This window comes from Quercus robur, chromosome 2, assembly GCF_932294415.1.
Source record: "Quercus robur chromosome 2, dhQueRobu3.1, whole genome shotgun sequence".
Lineage (NCBI taxonomy): Eukaryota > Viridiplantae > Streptophyta > Magnoliopsida > Fagales > Fagaceae > Quercus > Quercus robur.
Genome location: NC_065535.1, coordinates 95,492,149 through 95,512,368, shown reverse-complemented (window position 1 = coordinate 95,512,368; position 20,220 = coordinate 95,492,149). Strand labels below are relative to the sequence as shown.

Here is a 20,220-nt window from a genome sequence, read left to right as displayed (position 1 = left end):
CAACTTTGGCTGCACTGGAATGCATATGTTTATCGTAGTGATGTTGAAGATTCAAATGCTCATCAACAATGCATTAAAAAAGGATCATAATTTTTTGATGTTGCCTTTAACCAAAAAATCAATGCTGTGAACACAAGGACCCATATAATTTTGTGTAAAATTATATTTAATTCTTTAGCTTCTAAATTTGATTGTATTGGTTTTGAATGGCTACTTGCTATGGATCCTAAAATTTGGGTTTTTTTTCAATTGGGAATTAGTGACTTGAAAAAAAAATTAACTCTTTAATTTCTTGTCCTTATCACGTTTAGTCATGAAATTTTTGGTGAAGCATTTCTGGTGAAGCTGACTTCTAGATGCACTAATTGATAAGAAAGTGTTCGTGGTTATCCACATTAAAATATTAGGTTCATCCAACAACGCTCATGATAACCACAATAAGGATATAGTGACCCTCAATGTAAATAGATTGTTGCCATTGGCCTGAGACTGTAATCCAAGTCAAAAATACTCAACACAATATGGAAAAGAAAATTTCTTTCAAATTGTGATGATACTTTTATACTGAGGCCAATGGACAAAATCAACTCGATTAAGTTAAAACGAATGACTTTTGAATGAAGAAAAAGTGTTGATTCAATTCTTAAGTAAAGCAGCTAGATTGATTTTTTTTTTTTTTTTTTTTTTTTTTTTTAAGTAAGGTCCCTTTATTTTAGTTACAAATTTCCAAAAGAGTTGAAACTTGCGACATACTAATTAATAAGTAAATTTTTAACAAAAGCCATATATCTAAACTTGAAATGGTTCAATTGGCAATTAATTGCATGAATACGTGAAGAGTTGCTACCCAGATGTCACAATACAATGTAAATATCAATATTAAAAGTACGTATGAATGAGAATATTGTTCAAAAAGGGTGATATTATGACCACCTATAAAAAGTTTTCATAATTTCATGAATAAGGAATAGAATTAGGCTCATATAAATAATTTCTTGTGACATATTCAACTTTTTTTTAGAATGACATTGGTTGAATGTCTAATATAATATGAAACACAAAAATAAGATCCATGTTGGTTCTCCCTATTTTAGGAACTATGAAAGTGCGAAGTAGTAAGCATAACACTTTTTGGACAAAATTTCTTCCCTTTTTTTTCCATGACTTCATTTTCTACAAAAGCACGAAGGACGGAAGGAGTAACCTTAATACTTTTTGGACAAATTTCCTTCTTCTTTTTTTAAGTCCAAATTGGTATTTGTAATTTTTACCCTATTGATACCACAATCTAATTCCAAAAAAAAGGGTTATTTCATTCCAAATTGCAAAAACGCTAAAGTTTTTTTTATTAAAATTATCCCGAGAGCCAAGGTCTGTCCCAAAGGCCCAATGGGCAATAATATTATTAAGCCCAAAAATGGATTTTGCTTTTCTTTTTTTTGGTAAACTAGGAATATATTAAGAGCCCCTAACCGGGGAAAGAAGTTGGCAAACAAAGTCTCTCATAATACATACCAATACTATCATAAAACACAAACATCGAAATGTCCATAGGCGGATTATCAAAAATTACAAAATCAAGTTAGTTGAAAGGCCCTTTCCTAGCTAATGCATCGGCGCACTTATTGGCTTCGCAGTAACAGTGAGTCAGCTTAACCTGAGGGATGCAACTAGCGAGCGTCCTGCAATCCACAATAAGGGAAGAAAGGTTAAGATTAGATATATTGCCATTATTAATCTAGTCAACCACAACCTTAGCATCTATTTCAATCTCCACAACAGGAATGTTAAGAGATAGGCACAAAGCTAAGCCATCCCTAAGGGCCCAAAGTTTAGACTCCACACTAGCAGCCACTCCAATATTGCAGGTGAATCCCTTAACCCAGCCTCCATGAGCATCTCGGATCAACCCTCCTCCTCCAACTCTGCCCGGGTTGCCCAAAGACGAGCCATCTGTATTTAATTTAGCCCATCCTGAGCTTGGCCTTGACCAACACACCCTCTTAACCTCCTTAGTCACCGCTCTACCTTGTTTCCCAGCACAGAACATGTACTCAATAGCGGCATGGACAATAAAGATCCTGTTACAGTCAGACCACACTGCGAGAGCCCCTCCTACATGTAGGAGAGTTACCGGAGAGCTGAGGGATGCTCACGACCCCATGTCTATCTAGGAAGACACAGAAAACCTTTAGCTTTCGGAAGGAGTTACCAGCCTTAGGCTAGTCACACCACGACTTGGTTATTGTCTATGTTGAACGGACACAAACACGGGGATACGGTAATTTTTTAAAAATAAGGACACGACACGACACAGCGGTTAAATAATTAATTAAATTTTATATTTAAGCATATTTTTTAATATTTTTAGAAATAAAATACGTTTATATCTAGAATTTAAATTATATAAGAATTACAAATAAGTAAACTAACACCCAAAGTAGTACAATAATACACATAAAATCTTCAAGCATTTTCAATATTCATTTTAGTAAAATCACTTACAATATTTAACTTTAATAAATAAATAAAACTATAGTAGGACACACAAAAACAAATTTATGAGTCCGTTTGGATTGAACTTATTGTTGCTGAAACTGAAAATTGAAAACACTGTAGCAAAATAATTTTTAAATGTGTGAAAAGTACCACGGGACTCATTTTTAATATTTTTAAATGCGTGAACAGTGTTACTACAGTACGTGAACAATACTGCTACAATGCATGAACAGTAATTTTTGTCTCTGCACAGTATATTCATTGTTCATGCGCTGAAAAAAAAAAAAAGGGACGGAAACGTGAAATGAAAACGTGAACGTAGGTTTCAGCTGAAACCAAACGCTCACTATAAGTTATAACTAATATAAAAAATAAATAAATAAATAAAAGGACAGAGGGCACCCACAGGTCACAGCAGCAATTAAAACAAAAAAAAAAAAAACAAAATCAAAACACGTTATAAATAAGTGAGTAACAGTACATTAACCAATATTAATATCGAGAAAAAAAAAAAAAAAAAAAAAAAAAAAAAGAGAGAGAACAAAGAAGAGAATCAAGAGATCGGTCCGCGCCAAGAGAGAAAGAGAGATCGGAAGGGACAGAGGACAGAGGGCACGGCGTCGACGCCGGAGCTCGCCGATCAGCCCGATCTAACTTCGGCGAGGGACAGAGGGCAAAGGCAGCGACAGAGGGAGGGTGGGTTGAGAAGAACTTGAGATGTGGTTTCAACTTTCAGTCTAAGATACTCTAAACTTGCTTTATTATTTTAGGATTATCACAAAATCAATGGTATTGGTAAGTCCACCAGTCAAAATCTATGATTTTTTTTTTTTCACTGCTGGCGTGTCGAACGCATCGGAACCGCGTCGGCGCCGTGTCGGAGAAGCCAAAAAAAAAAAAAAAAAGGGACACCGCCGGACACCAGAATCTAGCACGTCATCCCCATTCCGGTGTCCGACACGTGTCAAACGCGGACACGACACCAAAAATGGAGTGTCCGTGCAACCTAGGTTATCGTCAGGCGGGGTAAGAGCATGGAGGTTAACCCATAGGCTAACACTCGACATAACACATTACATGGATTTTGTTTTTCATAAACATTGAATGATATTATGACAGTCCATGATACACAAGTTTTTGTCCTGGTAGCATAAATTATTAACATTAGGCATATTTAACCAAACTTTGTCGTTTCTTGTATATCAATAATATAGGTTCTATCAATCAAATATATATATATATATATATAGGTTATATCAAAAATATATATAATAATAATAATAATAATAATATAAGGGTATACTTGGTTCAGATTTAGGCGGGTTGAAGGAAAAAAATTCACAAATCTACCACTGGCAGGTTAGAAAAAGTCCAAACCACTGCCAACCCACCAAATTACAAAATGGCAAATCAGTAGAAAATTTGGGTGGTTTCAACTCGGTGGTTGAGCAAGTTAAGTCAAGTTAGCTTTAGTAATGTACTGTATACTAAACTTCAAATTTTATTTTATCATTTACAAATAAATTTTTAAAAAAAAACACTTCCTCTAAATCCTATAAATTATTGAAGAATTTACAACAAAATTATAAACTACTAAAAAAAAATCTTAGAAAGTGTCCACTTTCTAATAGATTAAAGTACACACATTTTATGATATGAGTAGTTTCTAACTTTTTCTTCCAAAAAAAAAAACTTAAGCATACTCGTGTCACCATACATGCTTACAATACAAATATATTGGAAAAGTATCAAATTGTTAGTCTATATATATATATATATGTATATATATATATATATATATACACACACACAAAAGAGTTGGGTTAAGTCTTGACCATTTAAAAAAACTTAGTCCGTTATCCAACCCGATACGATACTTTAAAAGTTTTTTCAAAAAAAAAACAAAAAGGTTTGAGAAAAGTTATTAAAAATTTGTGGAGAGAAAATACTTTAATAGTTGAATCAGTCCAATATTCTTGTGGGCGGTTCTAAGCGGAATGAAACGTAAGTTTTAAGAAGACTAGTGCCAAGTGGGGGCGAAAACAGACATGCTTTTGAAAACATGGGTCCAAATTCCAATTATTTCATTTAAAACCAACAAACGGTAGCGTAGAGTTGCTGGGAAAATAACAGCGATCTCTTCACGCACACACCGAGATGAATAAAGTTTCGAAACGCAGCAGATCCCTGCGTTTCTTTCTATTCTTGGCTTCGTTTTCTCTACAAATCCTTTCAGGTTCGTCTCTCAGATCTCTACTTTTTCATTCGTTGTATAATTTGAGTTTGAAATTTTACAATAATTTATGCTAGGTTTGTAGATGAATGCTGTTTTGAATTTCATCTTTGCTTAGCTAATTTACGTTTGGTTACCGAGAAAACTATTGTATGCGTTAAAAGTAAAATTGGGTGTTAAAAAGATTTCTGTTTGGCTGCCTAGAGAACTGGGTCTTGGACAAAGAAAGTAGATTTGTATGTAACTTTTTTTTTTTTCTTGGCTGAAATTTGGTGTTAGTTCGATTTTTGTGGCTTGAATTTAAAAAAGATTCAATTTTTGGCCTAGAAATATTTAAAAGAATTCAATTTTGTAGTTCCGTCTATTTTTCATTCTAACAATTAATGCTACAAACACAATAAATTTTTCCACTTGTTGTCGCGTTAGATTGTGATTAGTACAACATTACTTTCACTGGAACCGCCACTGACATCACTTTTATTGAAAACTAGTCACAACATGCTACCTGAATAGTTGTGAAAGAAGTTGTGAAATTTGTTGTGTATCTAGATTTCATTGTTTTCCATTAAGTTATTTCTAGGCTGTGTAAGCCTTTTAGTGTGTCATGTCAGCACTCTGCTTTTTTGATGGGATGAAATTGATACCTAATAAGTTTTTTAAAGACAAAATTGTAACTTTTTGAGTTTGAGAGACGAAAAAGGTACTCGAACCTTTTCATTTTAGGGTGGAAAATTGTAGCAAGTCTTTTCTTCTTTTCTTTTATGTTGCTTTTATCAAATAATGGAAACCCTCTGCCTGTGTCTGTTGTTGGTGTTATATATCTTGTTCATAGTTTGTCCAAGCCCAAAGAAAGGAGGAGGGTTGCAAAATACGTTGAGGGCCAGTATAAAAATTTAGTGACTTTATTATGAATTATTCATAGTAAAGTTTGAGTACTTTTTAAATTTTATTAATTTTCACCGATTTCAAATGCATTTTAAATAAAAAGGTTTTTAAAGCAGAAACAAGGATGGGATGGCCCATGTGGGTTTATACTGCCTTTGTGTCATCCAAAATAGCCGAATTTGGAACTTTTACCATTGATAGAGGTATAAAGGCTTCTTTTTGTTTAAATTCTTCATGAGAGTTAAAGCTCAATGCACTTATTGGTGGTCGTAGAAGCAAGACATGGCACTGTGTTTTCAGTTAATGTTTTAAAGGTTGGAAAGAACTATGGTCTTAGAACAACATTTGCTTGTTTAGGAATATGAGCTAATTGGTGACCTATGGCTACATTTACCAACTCTATTTTAAGAATTAGCTTTATTTTTTTATTAGTAATTACATACACACACCATCACTCTCTCCCTTGCTCTTTTAGGGGGGAAGATGTGCCATTTGAGCTAGTGCTTATTGGATCTATTTCAAGCATTATCTTTGCCTCCTAAATTATGTACCCCGAGCAAAATCAGTGAATGCATCCCCTTATTTACATCTAGGAAAAAGATAAAGATAATAACAATAATAAACATAATATTGGATTTACATGGTTTTTGCTAGGTTTATAATAAGTGCTGAGCTAACAAAGCTGAAAATCTATATCTTTTGCAATTGCTTAGATTTTTTTTAATTGGATTTTTTCAGGCTTTTCTGATGACTCGTCGAATACCAAAAATGGCACAAAGGCTGAGGCTCATGCTACCTCCAGTAGTAGCACTGGATCTACAGTCCTCATCGTATTCCTTGTACTCTTGGTCCTTGTGGTAATCTCTTTCTTCCTTTTCAAGGTGTGGCAAAGGAAGAAGAGAGAAGAGCAGTATGCTCGTCTTTTGAAGTTGTTTGAAGAGGATGATGAGCTTGAAGTTGAACTTGGTCTTCGGGATTGACCCTTATACCTTGAGGTACATCTTCCATGTATATATTTTTGTTCTGTTTCTGTATGGGCAAGACTTTCCTGGTCCATTTTCTTATTCATTCAAGAGAAATGCTTAATATATACATATATTGTAATTAGAGGCCACTGGAGTGGCACACTTCTTATACATTTTTCATGTTAATTTATCAGTAGTGGAATTTTCCTCCTCTCCCCACTGTACATGTTGAAGCTTCATGATTAATGAGACTCGTCCTCTCTCTGTATTATATATGTACTTTATTACTCTTTGATCTTCAATTCTGACGAATATTTTGCACTCTGAGCTGAACAATTGATTAAAATTCCTATTTTTTCTACTTGTTTAGATATAAAATTATATTATATCTTATATATTATATTAGGTATATGCTTATATATTTATTTGTTCTTCCCATGTTCCAACATAGTGGAATCAAATATTAAGTCAGAGAAAGATGTAATTGAGTCAAAATTATCATTGTTGCTGTGGGCCTCTGTTGGGGTTGGTTGTTTCTTTCATAAGCTTGTGCTGCCCTTATTTTCAGCTATACTATAAGTTGCTTACTTGCTATATATGTTCTTTACGATCTTTGTCCTATAATTTCTGATTTTCAAATATATGTAATTGCTTTTTATAGTCTCTGGTCTTCCATTGATCATCTTAATAATTTTTGAAGTAATCATTTGGTTTTTTTTTTTTGGCAGGCTTTGTGGCTTTTATCATCTGGAAAAGTTTCCTTTAATAGCCAGGTTTGGGATGTGATGTCCTCATATAAGGTGAGAGAATCTTATGTCGTAATTGTAATATTTGTAATGATATTCAAAGTGAAAATTTTTACTTGGACAAGGCTTCTGTCTTTGTGTTAGATAAGAGGGGGTGGTACACTTTTTGTACGAAATTCTTTGAGGTCTTAATCAAAAGGTTCTGAAAATGACCTCAAATTCCAATTTACATATTTGATTGACTTTATTTTTTTATGCATCATCAACATGGTCTAATGCTTGTATGGAAAAGAGCCATTTTTATATGCTTTAAAGTAGTTTTATGCTTTCTGGTGGCTGATGTGAGTAAGATGATATGAAACTTGGGACACAATCTTGTTCCATCATTCTGCACAATATATTTCCTACTTTCCACTTTCCATGATAGATGGTGAGTGTCTGTGTGTATATGCCTCAAGCTGAAAATAAAGAGAAAACCTAATATATATATATATATATATATATATATATATTCAGAGCAATATAGTTTGGTCTTATTTGATTAGTGATGATATGAAACTTTGGACAAATCTTGTTCCATCATTCTGCGATCTATAGTTCCTACTTTCCATGATATATCATGGTGAGTGTCTCTGTGTCCATGCCTCCAGCTGAAAATAAAGAGAACCTAATCTATATTCAAAGCAATATAGTTTGGTCTTATTTGATTAATGATCAATGGCTGCATGTGTGGGATTATTTACTTTTATTCACCCCCACCCCCACCCCCACCGGGTGCAAAAAAAAAAAAAAAAAAAAAAAAAAAGCGCTTTCAAGGCCATAGAGAAATTATCCCGTACACTCAGTATAGTACCCCTCTCTCTCGCATAAGGGTGGACTCTACCGGACCACATATGTAGCCCACCATTGTGTGAGAGGAGAGAATGGTAAACTGGGTGAGTTGAATAATTTCAATAGGGCCATATATGGTATTAGTGGATTGGTAAGTTGGAAGTTTTCATTGGCTTTTCAAACTGTATCTTCTTTTTCACAAATAGGCATTGCTCAAAAGCATTCGAAGATCTACAATTTGAAGTATAGATTATCCATGAATTCTAAAACAGAACAAGAGTGAGTATTTCCTAACACAATCATCAAATAATACAATGGTTGCAACAATGATTTTTTTATCTTGCGGATTGGCCATTCGAACTTCAATTATAGTGTTGTTTGCCCAGAAAAAAGAAAAGGAGGGTTAAACCACTGGTTTCTTCTATAAACTTTTTTAGTTCTTCCTCTTAATGTTTTACTATCATCAGTATTGTGCTTTGTTTGTTGTTTGCCCAGAAATAAGAAAAGGAGGATAAAACCACCGGTTTCTTCTATAAACTTTTTTAGTTCTTCCTCTTAATATTTTACTATCATCAGTATTGTGCCTCGTTTTTCCCTGGGAAAAGAAATTACATTTGAGGGTAGTGTTTAGCACCATGAGATTATTGTTTTGTCTCATGATGTTGAAAGGTTGACTGTGCATTTTGGATGCACAGTCATGGAACGTGCATTTTGGATGCATATGGAAATTGAGTATTTCTCCCACCATTAAAGCATGCAATTGTAGTCTGAGTTGAAACCAAATCCAGGTATCTTGGATAATGACCTGGGTACTTCCTACATTATGTTTTGAGTGCTAGTTGGTGTGTTGCATTGTAATGAAGGCCTTGTATGTTAGCTGCATTTCTTACCAAATATTTGGGGCTGGCTTAGCTTCCAAGGTCTAACATAAAAGCTCCAGATAGTTTCTTTGTAGACCCTAGAACTCTTCCTAATTATTTAGGAAGCCTCGGAGGTCTTCACCACATTATGTATGTTAATTGTCTCTAAGCCCACCCCAGGACTCTTTTGTTGCACTCATGAATTCATTAATTGTCTTTAGAGCGAGGGTAGTGCCTGTAAAGTAATGTTGAGGGAAGGATCCTAGGTGAGCTTAAATCAAACCTAAATAAAATGATGTTACTTCGCAGGTTCCAACTTTAGTTGGTACATACTAGAAGGTATCTAATGCATTGGATATGTATGAGCCTTCTCCCAATATGGATCCCAATCCTCACACAACATGTGAGCCTCACACTTAGTAGGATCTATATACTGTGAGAGGGATGATACATATCCGAGACATGAGATAATTATCGTTAATAACACAAGGCCTTGAGCGGATATAAGCATTCTCACAATGTGTGGATCCCTTATCCTCTCATAACGTGAGTCTCACACACTGTGGGATCTACAAACTATAATAGGAGGAATACATATATCCGATGCATAAGATAATTATCATTAATAATACAAGATTTTGAATGGTCATATGCTTTCTCAGAATGTGTGGATCTCATTTCTTTTCACAACATGTGGGTCTCACACGGTGGAATCTACATACTTTAAGTGATACTTTATATCTGATGCATGAAATAATTATCGTTAATAATACAAGATTGTTACTTGGCCTTAAATGATCAAAAAGAAAAAAGGTTGTTATTTCAACTAAAACAAATTATTGGCATCAATTTTTATTAAATTAATCGCAAATCTACACAATGCGTGATTATTTTTTTTAAGTGAAAAATGAAAATAGTATATGAGACTTATAAATGTTAGTCCTAAACCCTTTTTAATGATGTGATTATATTCTAACAAAGCATAGTTGATACAATATATTAAAATTTATAAACTATGTTTTTCATATTTGTCATTTGAAAGTGTTTTAAATTTGGCAAAAATACAAAATGCACTCTGTAAGTTTTGACAAAAATTCATTTCAGTCCTCTAATTTTACTTTCTTCCAATTAAGTCCTCTAAATTTTACATTTATTTAATTAAGGTCTCTCTATCAATTTCCGTTAAATTTTTTTATTAAAAAAATCTAAAAAATATTTTTCAATAATTAATTGGATTTTTTATTAAAAAATTTTGAAGAGAAAAACAAAAATTTGGAGACTTAACTACAACATTTAATGAAATTTGAAGGAAATACCTTAATTTAATGAACTTGAAACTTAGAGGACTCAATTAAATAAAAGTAAAGTTAATGATATAAATGAATTTTGGCCAAACTTCGAGGTTGCAACTTACATTTTTGCCTTTAAATTTTGTAATTTTTCTTTTCTTATTCATGGAAACATAACATAGGTTACATTCAATTATTATATAAGGCAATATATTTTATAAATAATGTAATGTGTGGTTGGAATTTGTTTTTAATACTCCTTACAAACAGTTTATCTTCTATATGTCTTGAATAGCCTAAAGAGGAAGTAGATATAAGTAAATTCATCATTTATATTAGAAGAAAAAAAAATACTAAACTATAATAACATAAGAAAAATGTAATTTTATCAAAAACTTACCAACATTATGCTAAGAGTATGACAATATTGTCAAAGAAGTAGTTCCTCTTTTTACACAAACCTATCCTCACCAGTCACAATACATCATCAAAGTTGGACTGAAGCAACTAAAATGAAGAGAAGTATATTAAAATGGACTGATGTAGATTGAAATAGATTGAATGAATGGAATCAAGAACCTACCAACATTAAGCTGAAAATGTGATATAAGTGTTAGTGAAGTATCTCCTCTTTTCATGCAAACCTCTCTTCACAAAGCATTACTGAAATGGACCAAAATGCACCAACTAGACCGAACTGGACCAAATAGATCGATATGAAACAAATAGACCGAAATGGATCGAGTAGACTGATGTAGACCGAAATAGACCAAAATAAATCAATTGGACCGAATAGACCAAAGTGGCCAAAAAATCTGAACACTCTTCCTTGTTATATCTGGCTACAGATTGTACAGATGTCAAAAGGAATTTTTCTTGTAAGGCTATCTGGTTACAACCAAGCCAAATGCACCATTTTTATATTTTTCTATATATATATATATATATATATATTTTTTTTTTTTGTATTAAATCTAAATGTAGAGCAAATATAACTTAACAAATATGTAATAATGAATAGCTATAATAAATGCTTTGCATCAATATTGGTGGTGCCAAAAATTTAGCAATTTGACACTACAAAAAGTCACTTTATTTTAATTTTACCATTTCACAACTCACTCCACATTAATGCTTTTATTTTCACATCAAAGTTAAACACTATTCATTTATTTATTATTTTTTCTCTCTTTTCATCTCTATCTCTCTATCTTCTCCCTCCCTTCAACCCATAGCCACTCACGGCACCACCATCACCACCACCAGATCGAAAATCACAACAAATGACCCAAACCCACAATAGTGGTTAGAGCTTCAACCCAAACCCACAACAAACCTCAACCATATATACAAACCACAAACACAAACCCACAAACCCACCGCCAACGATAGCTTGATCCCAACCTCTAACACAAACACAACTCGATCCCTACCACAAACACAAACATCGTCGCCGATCCTAACCATAAACACAAACGTAGTCGCCAATCCCGACCACAAACACAAACACAGCCCGATCTCAACCCAAACCCACGATTTGATCTCAACCCAAACCCACAATCGAAAACCCCAACGACCCACCACCACCAATAGCAACAAAACAACCCACACCACCACCAAAATACCCAGCAAAGATCGGACTTGATTCTGAGGAAGGAACCGTGTGGTGGGTGCCTGAGTACCATGGAGGCACTATCAGTGGAGGCCAATTGAGAGTGAAGGAGAAGATGAGAGAGAGAAGTGGAGAAGTGAGAATGAAAGAGTGAGAGAGAATAAAATAATGGTTCTTAATTTTAGCTTGTAGCTACAGTAAACTGGTAGTGCTACTAGTTTACTGTAGCTATGTTGCTAAAAATTTTAACTATAACACCACTGATGTTGCATGTTTTTTGGTGTTTGTGGTGCTAAAAATAGCAATTCAATTTTTTAACACCACCAATACTAATGCTTAAGGTCATACTGATTGTGCGTAGCTAAAATACATCAACGACATCAGACTACTTTCTTCTACTCTGCTATGGTCAAGATCTTCAAGAGCTAGTTACTCTAATTCTTTTTTATTCAGGAAAATATCTATTTACTATAATTCTTTTTTATTCAGGAAAATAAATGTTGTGTGCAAACCATGATATGAGCCAGACACGTCAAAGCAAGAGGATTGGTTCTAAAATTATTCAAGTACTATGTCAATATCTCTTGTCCCCTCAACCAATAGGTTGGATGCACACCAGTAAGTCTTGCCTGTACTTCAAAAACAGTTGAAAGAATACAGGTAGGTGTATTATTTGTGAATTCACAGCCTGCTCTCCCTTTCAACCTATAATGCATTTGGTACTGTGATATTTTACAACTTACAACCAATAATTGTTCAACCATACAATTATTGTGGTACAGCCGTTGGTTTTCAACATATTTTAGGTTGCACATGAAGTTGGTGGAATATGGATGTTTTCTAACATGGCCTAGAAAACATAAAGCAGCATGATTGATTGATTAAGTTAAAATGGTACTGATATTTCGGAATTTCCAATCCAATCCCACCCTCAATTACTCTATTGGCCCATAATTCAAGTAAGCATAAAGTTTTTCATCACAGCATCAAGATGGCCACTGACGTCTTTTGTCAATTGTTGACAACAAGATTGCAAATACTGACAGCCATGTCCTGCGTCAGAGCCACAGCCGATCCTATTGGCATCATGATGTTTCGAGTAAATTGATCCCAAAAGATCAATATATATATTAGTCACTGCTAATTTATAATAGAGATGGGGATTAAATAAGTGATTAACGAGAGAAAAATGTACATGTATTCAATTTCTTCAACAACCAACCCCAACAAATCATAAATTCACCTCCTCCTTGGTAGAGGCAATCTATCATAATCTTGCAAAGAGGCCATACACGTAAGACACTAAAAATTGATTTCACAATACAATAGTGGAACACTTTACAAATTCAAGAAAAGCATGCATATATCAGCATAGGCATGTTATATAATAGATGTTTTAATAATGTCAAAGTACATTTGAGTTTTATGACCCAGCAGCTGGCAGAATACAGATAAATTGAATAGGGGGTGGTTATTAAGGTATTAAACTAATGAAATAAAGTCTTCAATGTTCAAAATTAATAATACATGAAAGAATAGTAAGTCACAATAGATGTGAGCGCATATCTCAAAAATGAATGAAGCGGTTAATCCATCGGTGACGCCAAAACAATCCGAGCCCAAAATTACCTCAGGTGTAGAAGTAACCGGTTGTAAACACAGCATCCCAAGGTTCTTGTAAACATGCCATCAGGTCATCAACAATTGCTTGCTAGCAATTCAGCAGATTAAGCAATGCCACATTGTCAACATTTTAGAGGTTATCTTCCAGTCTTCGCTCTTTTCATCCCTGTACTGTTGAAGGGCGACATGCTTGGGCTCATACTAGGGCTCATACTTGGGCTTTCTTCCCTTAGGGTACCATTCAGCATAGCCAGTTCCCTTAGTTGTTGCTTCTTATAATGATCCAATGATTCATCCTACACAGAGAGATAGGTTATAACACGTGCCATGAAAAATGGGCAAGGGTGAAAACAATACATTTGTTCCAGTTCATACCACAGGCTTCAAAAGGTTTTCTAATATTGTCATTGCATAATCCAAGCGTGCATTTATAATATCCTCTGGAAATTCAGCCTCCACCAACACATGCAGCGGCTCATTAAGGTGCTCATATCCAGGTTTATCTTTCAGTTTCTCTTCCTACAGAAATAACATAGGTCCTCAAGAGAATGAGAAGAAAGTATAGGACTTGAACCCAGTGGGCATCACAGGAAATGCAAATCATTACCATAAACCTTGACCATCAGAACTTATCCTATTTCATTTAACAAAAGTTTTCAAACACACATCAACTTCCTCATTAAGAAAATCAACTTCATTGTCATTCAAAAGTGATATGGCAAGCAATAATAAAAATACTTTTAAATACGAGTCCAACTCAAACTGTCATAACTTATATAGATGCAATATAAATTATGCATCTCAAAAAATCAGGGCATTCACAAATTATTGAAATAAATACTCATAAATGAGAAGGCACTTTAATAATAATAACTATACAATGTCCATAAGAGTATTTTAAAATGTGATGATGTATTTGACTAAATTATCATTCCAATGGAAAGCAACATTTTCCATTCTGTATTACTCAGACAGACACAGAATGTTCATTCCTCTTTTACAGACCACTACCCCCATTCTAGTTCTTTTTCCCCCATAAAAGTGGGCCAGATATGACCTATCATTCAACTTGAAGATTGGCACTTAATTATTAGAAAAGAAAGGATGCTTAGAACTGTACATTCAACATTCAATATTCACACCTGCAGGTAATAATATCTCTTCAACCATCCCCCATTCCTCATCCCCCCCCCCCCTCTCAAAAAATATCCAATGTCAGTGGGATTCTTGCTATCCTGGTCTTACCCTGACAAGACATTAAGGAAGGTGGATGGATGGTGCTGGTCTATATCGATGTTCATAAGTTTATTATTAACCTCAATTGACAGCCCCTGTCAAATAAAGTTCAAGCCCAGGCATCATATATAGGTTACTCATCTAGAATTCATTTCATGCTTCAGCACACTCAGTTTTATATGCTTAAACTTATGATTAAGTTACACCACAAGCATCATTGGTGTTTAACCACTTGAAAAATCCAACCCCACCCCCACCAAAAAAAAAAAAAAAAAAAAAGGAACAAAAAGAATGAACCCAAAAGATCTAATATTGCAAAACTCAAATCAAAATACATAGATTGGTGCCCATTTAGTGATTATAGCTCCCACATTTGGGGAAATTTGATAACATTGGAAGCTTTGATATAGATATGCAAAGGGAGTAGGACTAGATAAATGTGGAGACAAGCTATTCACGCATCACCTACAATTTAACAAGTCCTTATTTAGAAGATATGAAAAAGAGGAAAATTGGTCTAAAATGACAATCTACATGTTAATGAATCACAACAATAAGCCATTACCAACAATTTAAACAGAGAACAACACTCAAACATAAAGCTACGTGAAATCTATAAGGATGCAAAGAGGAAGTTTAGACTAACAAAATTCCAAATTACTGCATCAACTATTCAACACTTGTACTTAATTTCATTGTCACTAAATGAGTAAACTACTTAAGCAAACTATGTAGTGAGAGGGTAAAAATGAATGTAAGGGGAAAGAAGGAAAACATTTCATGATACCTTTACAGCATCCTTAACAGAGCCACGGCCTCTTATGTACACCCTACATTCTGTCATGGCTTCAACCCTTTTCAGTGAGTTCCCACGTGGTCCCAGAATTCGGCCAACAAAATTATACTGCCAAGCTTTATTTTAGGAACTACTATGTACTGAAAAGGAAAAGGTCAAAATTAACTCCACAGGGACACATTAACTTACACTTGGATATTTGTCCACAGGAACATCAAGTCTAATAACTCTCTTTACAATAGTAGTAGTTGGAATTCCTTGCACCCCAGGCCAACCCATCGAAGGAGTTTGTAATGGAGTCATTCTTTGAATATGTCCATTTTCCTGCAGGAGCAAAATTATCAACAAAAGTTCAAATAATTTCAACATCAAATCACAACCTTATATCCCAAACTCTCTTTCTACCATGTTTCAAGAGAGCCCAGCCAGTAGAATCTCCATAATAATAATAATAACAAGAAAGAGTGTCTTGTTCATCTGAGGATCAAAATTTTCAAATAATTAGTATTTTCCCCCATTCTTCTCTCTTCATATATTACATAATGGAAATGATACTCTCAATCCACAGCCAAACATTCGGTTGTCAATTATAGTCCATTTTTATTGTGGCATGTAAATGCTAAAGTTTTACAAAAAGAATAATAATACATTCATTTTTGACAACAAAACATTATGGGCAGATCATTTGACTGTAGCAAACAATCTGCTGAAGCTAACTTACTGAATGTCTTGCTATATGTATAAGATTTCTCCTATCCTTACTTCATGATTATGAACTTTAGAAAGTTGTGGAGACCACCTGAGGCTGGGTGGTAGAATCATGTACCTTACTATCTAACACAAACAAACATGCAGTATTCCATTTTCTATAGCGCAATTGGTATAAAATAAAATGATATAACATCAGACTTTGAAAATGTTGCAATAGACACTATAAATTAAAAATATTATAAAGAAGAGGATAAGAGAAGGTGAGAAGGACCCCAAAAGAAGTATGAGGTGACCAGAGTAAAACACAGATGCCATAAGAAGGCACCCACCATATGTAAATTATACCACTACCACCACAGAAGGGTACCTTGGCACTCCACACCACATTTAGCTTCCTGCATTTTCACTAGAGTGCATGGAATGTGACAAAAACATAGAACAAACAATAGCTAAAGTGGAGTGCCTAACATCCAACCACAAATTGAGCAGGTTTATTTTAACATCTTGTAAAGATTAGTCATTGTTGCGCAAAGCAGAGAGTCTTGAAAGAATATAAAATGCAACTGTACAAACAAAATGGACTATGATTGACAAGAAAACATGAAGTAGAGTTAGGTGGCCAATTGTTTGGCAAAACTCAGGTGCTCAGGACAAGGTTTTGTTAAGTTTTAACAGCATGCTTCTATGCCTACAAAAATCATTGTTAAATTATTATTTTCAAGACAGATGACAATGAACCTAACCCACCACATTTGTATTGCAGCCCTATGAAGCCCCTAAATTTGATCCACTAACAAATGAAAACTAAATAAATGAATTACAACATAGTTATAAGTTGTAAGCATTCAAAGATAATGGGCTATGCCTAGAAAACATGGACCTAAGGCTTAAGGACAAAAACTAATTTGTTAGTGAACTCAAGTACTTAATGCTAAGGCTTCACTAACTAAAATTAAGTTGAGAAGGAGCTTTAAGCCTCTGACATACAGGGATTTGATCTCAAATTATTATATGCTTGTGTTATTATTGTATGATATTGATAGGCGGCCCTAAATGCTCAGGTGATGCTTAAACCATGAATGGCACATCAACTAAACATAAAATTTTCCAACGAAGATGAGCATCCATCAAAGGTTTAAACTAGATTTACCTCCATTTGCATCGCAGGCCATCCCTCCAAATCCATTGCTCTACCATTAGGGGGTTGACCGAATGACCTAAGTGGGCTCTCATGCTCAAGTCTTTCATGATCCACAAAACTTTGATTGAAGCCTGAAACCCGTCTGATTTCTGCAGTTGGATGAAAGAACATATCAAGTTAAGTAGCAAAGCAAAATACCCAAAACTATGGTCTACATAGAGCCAAAATAATTTTAAAGCTAATCAACTTCCAATCCAACCAACATAGCTATCATAGTTTTAAGTACAAGAGGATTTGATATGCAGTACATTGTCAGCATTGCCTAAGCATCATACTTTGTCTTATAATCTGTTTCAAAGACCATCTCGCTCAGCACATTGCTAAGATAAATTTTTCTTGGCATTAGAACTTAGAAGGTACAGGAAATCATAACTTGATATCAGCCAGGTATGCAAAAAACAACAGAAGAATGCAGCACACATTGCAGCAATGGTAGGTTGTGGATTCACTAACCTTGATTTAAAAGCCTGCTGCACATGGGAAGAACTTGCATAAATGGTCCCAACTTTTGCTTCTCTGCCAGCAATTCAGCCATGTATCTGCCATCATCATAGCAGTGGAATCATGTATTACATCCTATCATACCCCATAAAGTAAAAGCCTAACTATTGATCCAACAGTAGATAGCAATCTTCTAAAGAGAGTTATTAGATCTTTAGCCACACACACACACACACCCAAAAAAAAAAAAGAGTTTCCTTTTTGTTAAAACTTTAGAATAGAGAACATGGCCCCAAAAGTTTTAATTTTCAGTTGCTGAATTTCTCGGGAAGCAAACGGGCACTAAATGAAAAGGGGGAAAACAGAACCAGGAAAGCAGCAGTATAGAGAGCAAGTCACCAACTATGGTCATGAAATAACAGGAAGCAGTTTCACTCTAAAATTTTAAAATCTGCTAAATTCATAATCCTTTTCTTTCTGTTTTCCTTTTGCCTCCTTTTCTTGCTAGGTTACCGATTAGATGTTCAACGGGTCAGCGTGAGAAACATGTTTGACATCCAGCCCTCCAGTGCCAAGCAACAAGGCTTTTCCACCAAAGTTATGCGCCATTTTTCTTTGGAACGTGTATCTTCAACAGCTAGTTTATCGTTTATGAATAAATGAATCATTGGAAATTGGCACCACATATCAGTATAAAATCGGTCATAAAGAAAAGATTCAAAATTTATTTTATTCTCAACTAAAAGTTCGTTAAATGAACACTAAAAAACAGAAATACAATTGAGCTAATTCATAAACCAAAAACAATAAATTGAGCATAGAGGGACAATTTCAAAGAGAAGATTAAAAATTATATTTACAGACAAGCTTCCAAACATGTCTACCACCTCATTGGGGGAAAATTACATAAATAAAAATCGACAAAATTATGGAATTAGAAAACTTAAAACTACTTCTTTGAAAGCACTAATTTTGACATGTTTCAATGAAAGCCCATCGAAAAAAGACAACAAAAATAACAAAATCAAGATGAATAATAGAAAAGGCATAATTTTCTTAAGTGTTGAGCACTTGAACCAACCTTTCTCGATCTGTAGGGATAGAAGCAGACCTAATAGGAGAAGCAGGTACTCCAGGAGGAGGGTACTGGAAGTAACTCCCAGGTGGGATTCTCTCTCCCATCACAGAAAGACTATACTGCATAAGTCAATATCAAATTATCAATCAACAAAACCCAATTAGTCAACCACCCAATACCACAAATTACACAAACAAAATCCCAGAATCACTCAAAGGAAGAAACCCAATATATACAACAAAACCCAGTAACCAAAAAAAAAAAAACACCCAATAAATTAACATACAAGCAAAAACCCAATTACATACACACAAAAAAGAACCCAATGAAAGGTAGAGAAAACAGAAAACCAATATATACACAAAACCCAGTAAGGAAAATCAAAAAAAGCACCCAATAAACCAACATAAAAACAAAAACCCAATTCAAGATGCACAAAACCCAGCAAGGAAAACACACAACACAAACAAAATAGATACATCATACACACAACCAATACAGTTAATCAAACACATAAGAAAAACATGAAAAATGAGAAAGGGCTTAACTGGATGGTGAAGCAGAGATAGATGGAGAGGAAGAGAGAGGTGGGTGAGAAAGGGGCAGAGAGATTAAAGTCTTGGTTCTTTCTGCCCCTTCTTGGGATAGTGGGAGTGAATAGAGAAGTGGGGAGACAAAAGCCCTACTAAATGAGGAGTCCTATGGATCCTTTGCTTTGCTGTATAAATACTCAACCAATTTCACTCTCCATTTTTCTCAAAAAAAAAAAAAAAATTTCACTCTCCATTGAATCTTTTACCCACCAGATTTTTTTTTTTTTTTTTTTCCTTTTCTCCCAAAATTTGAATTATACCGTTTGGGTGAGTTGTTATTTTGTTATTCACAAAATGATATTTATATATAATTTAGATTTATAGCGTCCACTCTATCGTAATTATTTTTTAGTATCGTAAGTTCGTAACAAAAAAATTTTAGTATCGTAACAAGATATATTAATTTTTTTTTTTTATGTTAGAGGAATTTGAATCCAAAATTTTATAAGTTAACTTTTTTTTTTCCGATACATACAATTTGATTTTAACTTATAGGGTATAATTTATGATAAATTTTTTTTATTATCAAATTAAGACACTAATTAATTTTTTGTGTACATCAATTTCAAACTTAAATCTTTTATTTAATTTAGTTCTACATATAATAATAGGGAAATGAGA

The 20,220-nt window shown here is 34.1% G+C and overlaps 2 protein-coding genes across 3 annotated transcripts; one reads left to right on the top strand and one right to left on the bottom strand.

The window, feature by feature from the left end:
- Positions 1–4,533: 4,533 nt before the first annotated feature.
- LOC126716021 (uncharacterized) lies at positions 4,534–7,557 on the top strand. The gene is made up of 3 exons (XM_050416933.1): positions 4,534–4,735; positions 6,356–6,612; positions 7,311–7,557. Exons 1-2 carry the CDS (start codon positions 4,657–4,659, stop codon positions 6,595–6,597), a joined length of 321 nt encoding a protein of 106 aa, XP_050272890.1. The 5' UTR covers positions 4,534–4,656; the 3' UTR covers positions 6,598–6,612; positions 7,311–7,557.
- Positions 7,558–13,265: 5,708 nt separating this feature from the next.
- On the bottom strand, positions 13,266–19,721 carry LOC126716020 (KH domain-containing protein At1g09660/At1g09670). Of its 2 annotated transcripts, none has more exons than XM_050416931.1 (8): positions 19,555–19,721; positions 19,010–19,125; positions 17,941–18,026; positions 17,437–17,576; positions 15,765–15,899; positions 15,567–15,683; positions 13,919–14,062; positions 13,266–13,839 (listed from the first exon to the last, which is right to left on the bottom strand). In XM_050416931.1, the coding sequence occupies exons 2-8, from the start codon at positions 19,108–19,110 to the stop codon at positions 13,681–13,683; spliced, it is 882 nt and encodes a 293-aa protein (XP_050272888.1). In that variant the 5' UTR covers positions 19,111–19,125; positions 19,555–19,721; the 3' UTR covers positions 13,266–13,680. The 2 variants fall into 2 exon arrangements, with proteins under 2 accessions (XP_050272888.1, XP_050272889.1); XM_050416932.1 differs by having other exon boundaries at positions 19,010–19,120; positions 19,555–19,711.
- Positions 19,722–20,220: the final 499 nt, after the last annotated feature.

What these genes read in the sequence shown, in the direction of transcription:
- LOC126716021 (XM_050416933.1), top strand. Translation starts at nt 4,657, where the DNA reads ATGAATAAAGTTTCGAAACGCAGCAGATCCCTGCGTTTCTTTCTATTC. An exon ending in TTCTCTACAAATCCTTTCAG is followed by an intron (nt 4,736 to 6,355) that starts GTTCGTCTCTCA and finishes GGATTTTTTCAG; the next exon opens with GCTTTTCTGATGACTCGTCG.
- LOC126716020 (XM_050416931.1), bottom strand. Translation starts at nt 19,110, where the DNA reads ATGGGAGAGAGAATCCCACCTGGGAGTTACTTCCAGTACCCTCCTCCT. An exon ending in CAGCAGGCTTTTAAATCAAG is followed by an intron (nt 17,577 to 17,940) that starts GTTAGTGAATCC and finishes ATCCAACTGCAG; the next exon opens with AAATCAGACGGGTTTCAGGC. An exon ending in CTGTTAAGGATGCTGTAAAG is followed by an intron (nt 14,063 to 15,566) that starts GTATCATGAAAT and finishes TTATTTCTGTAG; the next exon opens with GAAGAGAAACTGAAAGATAA.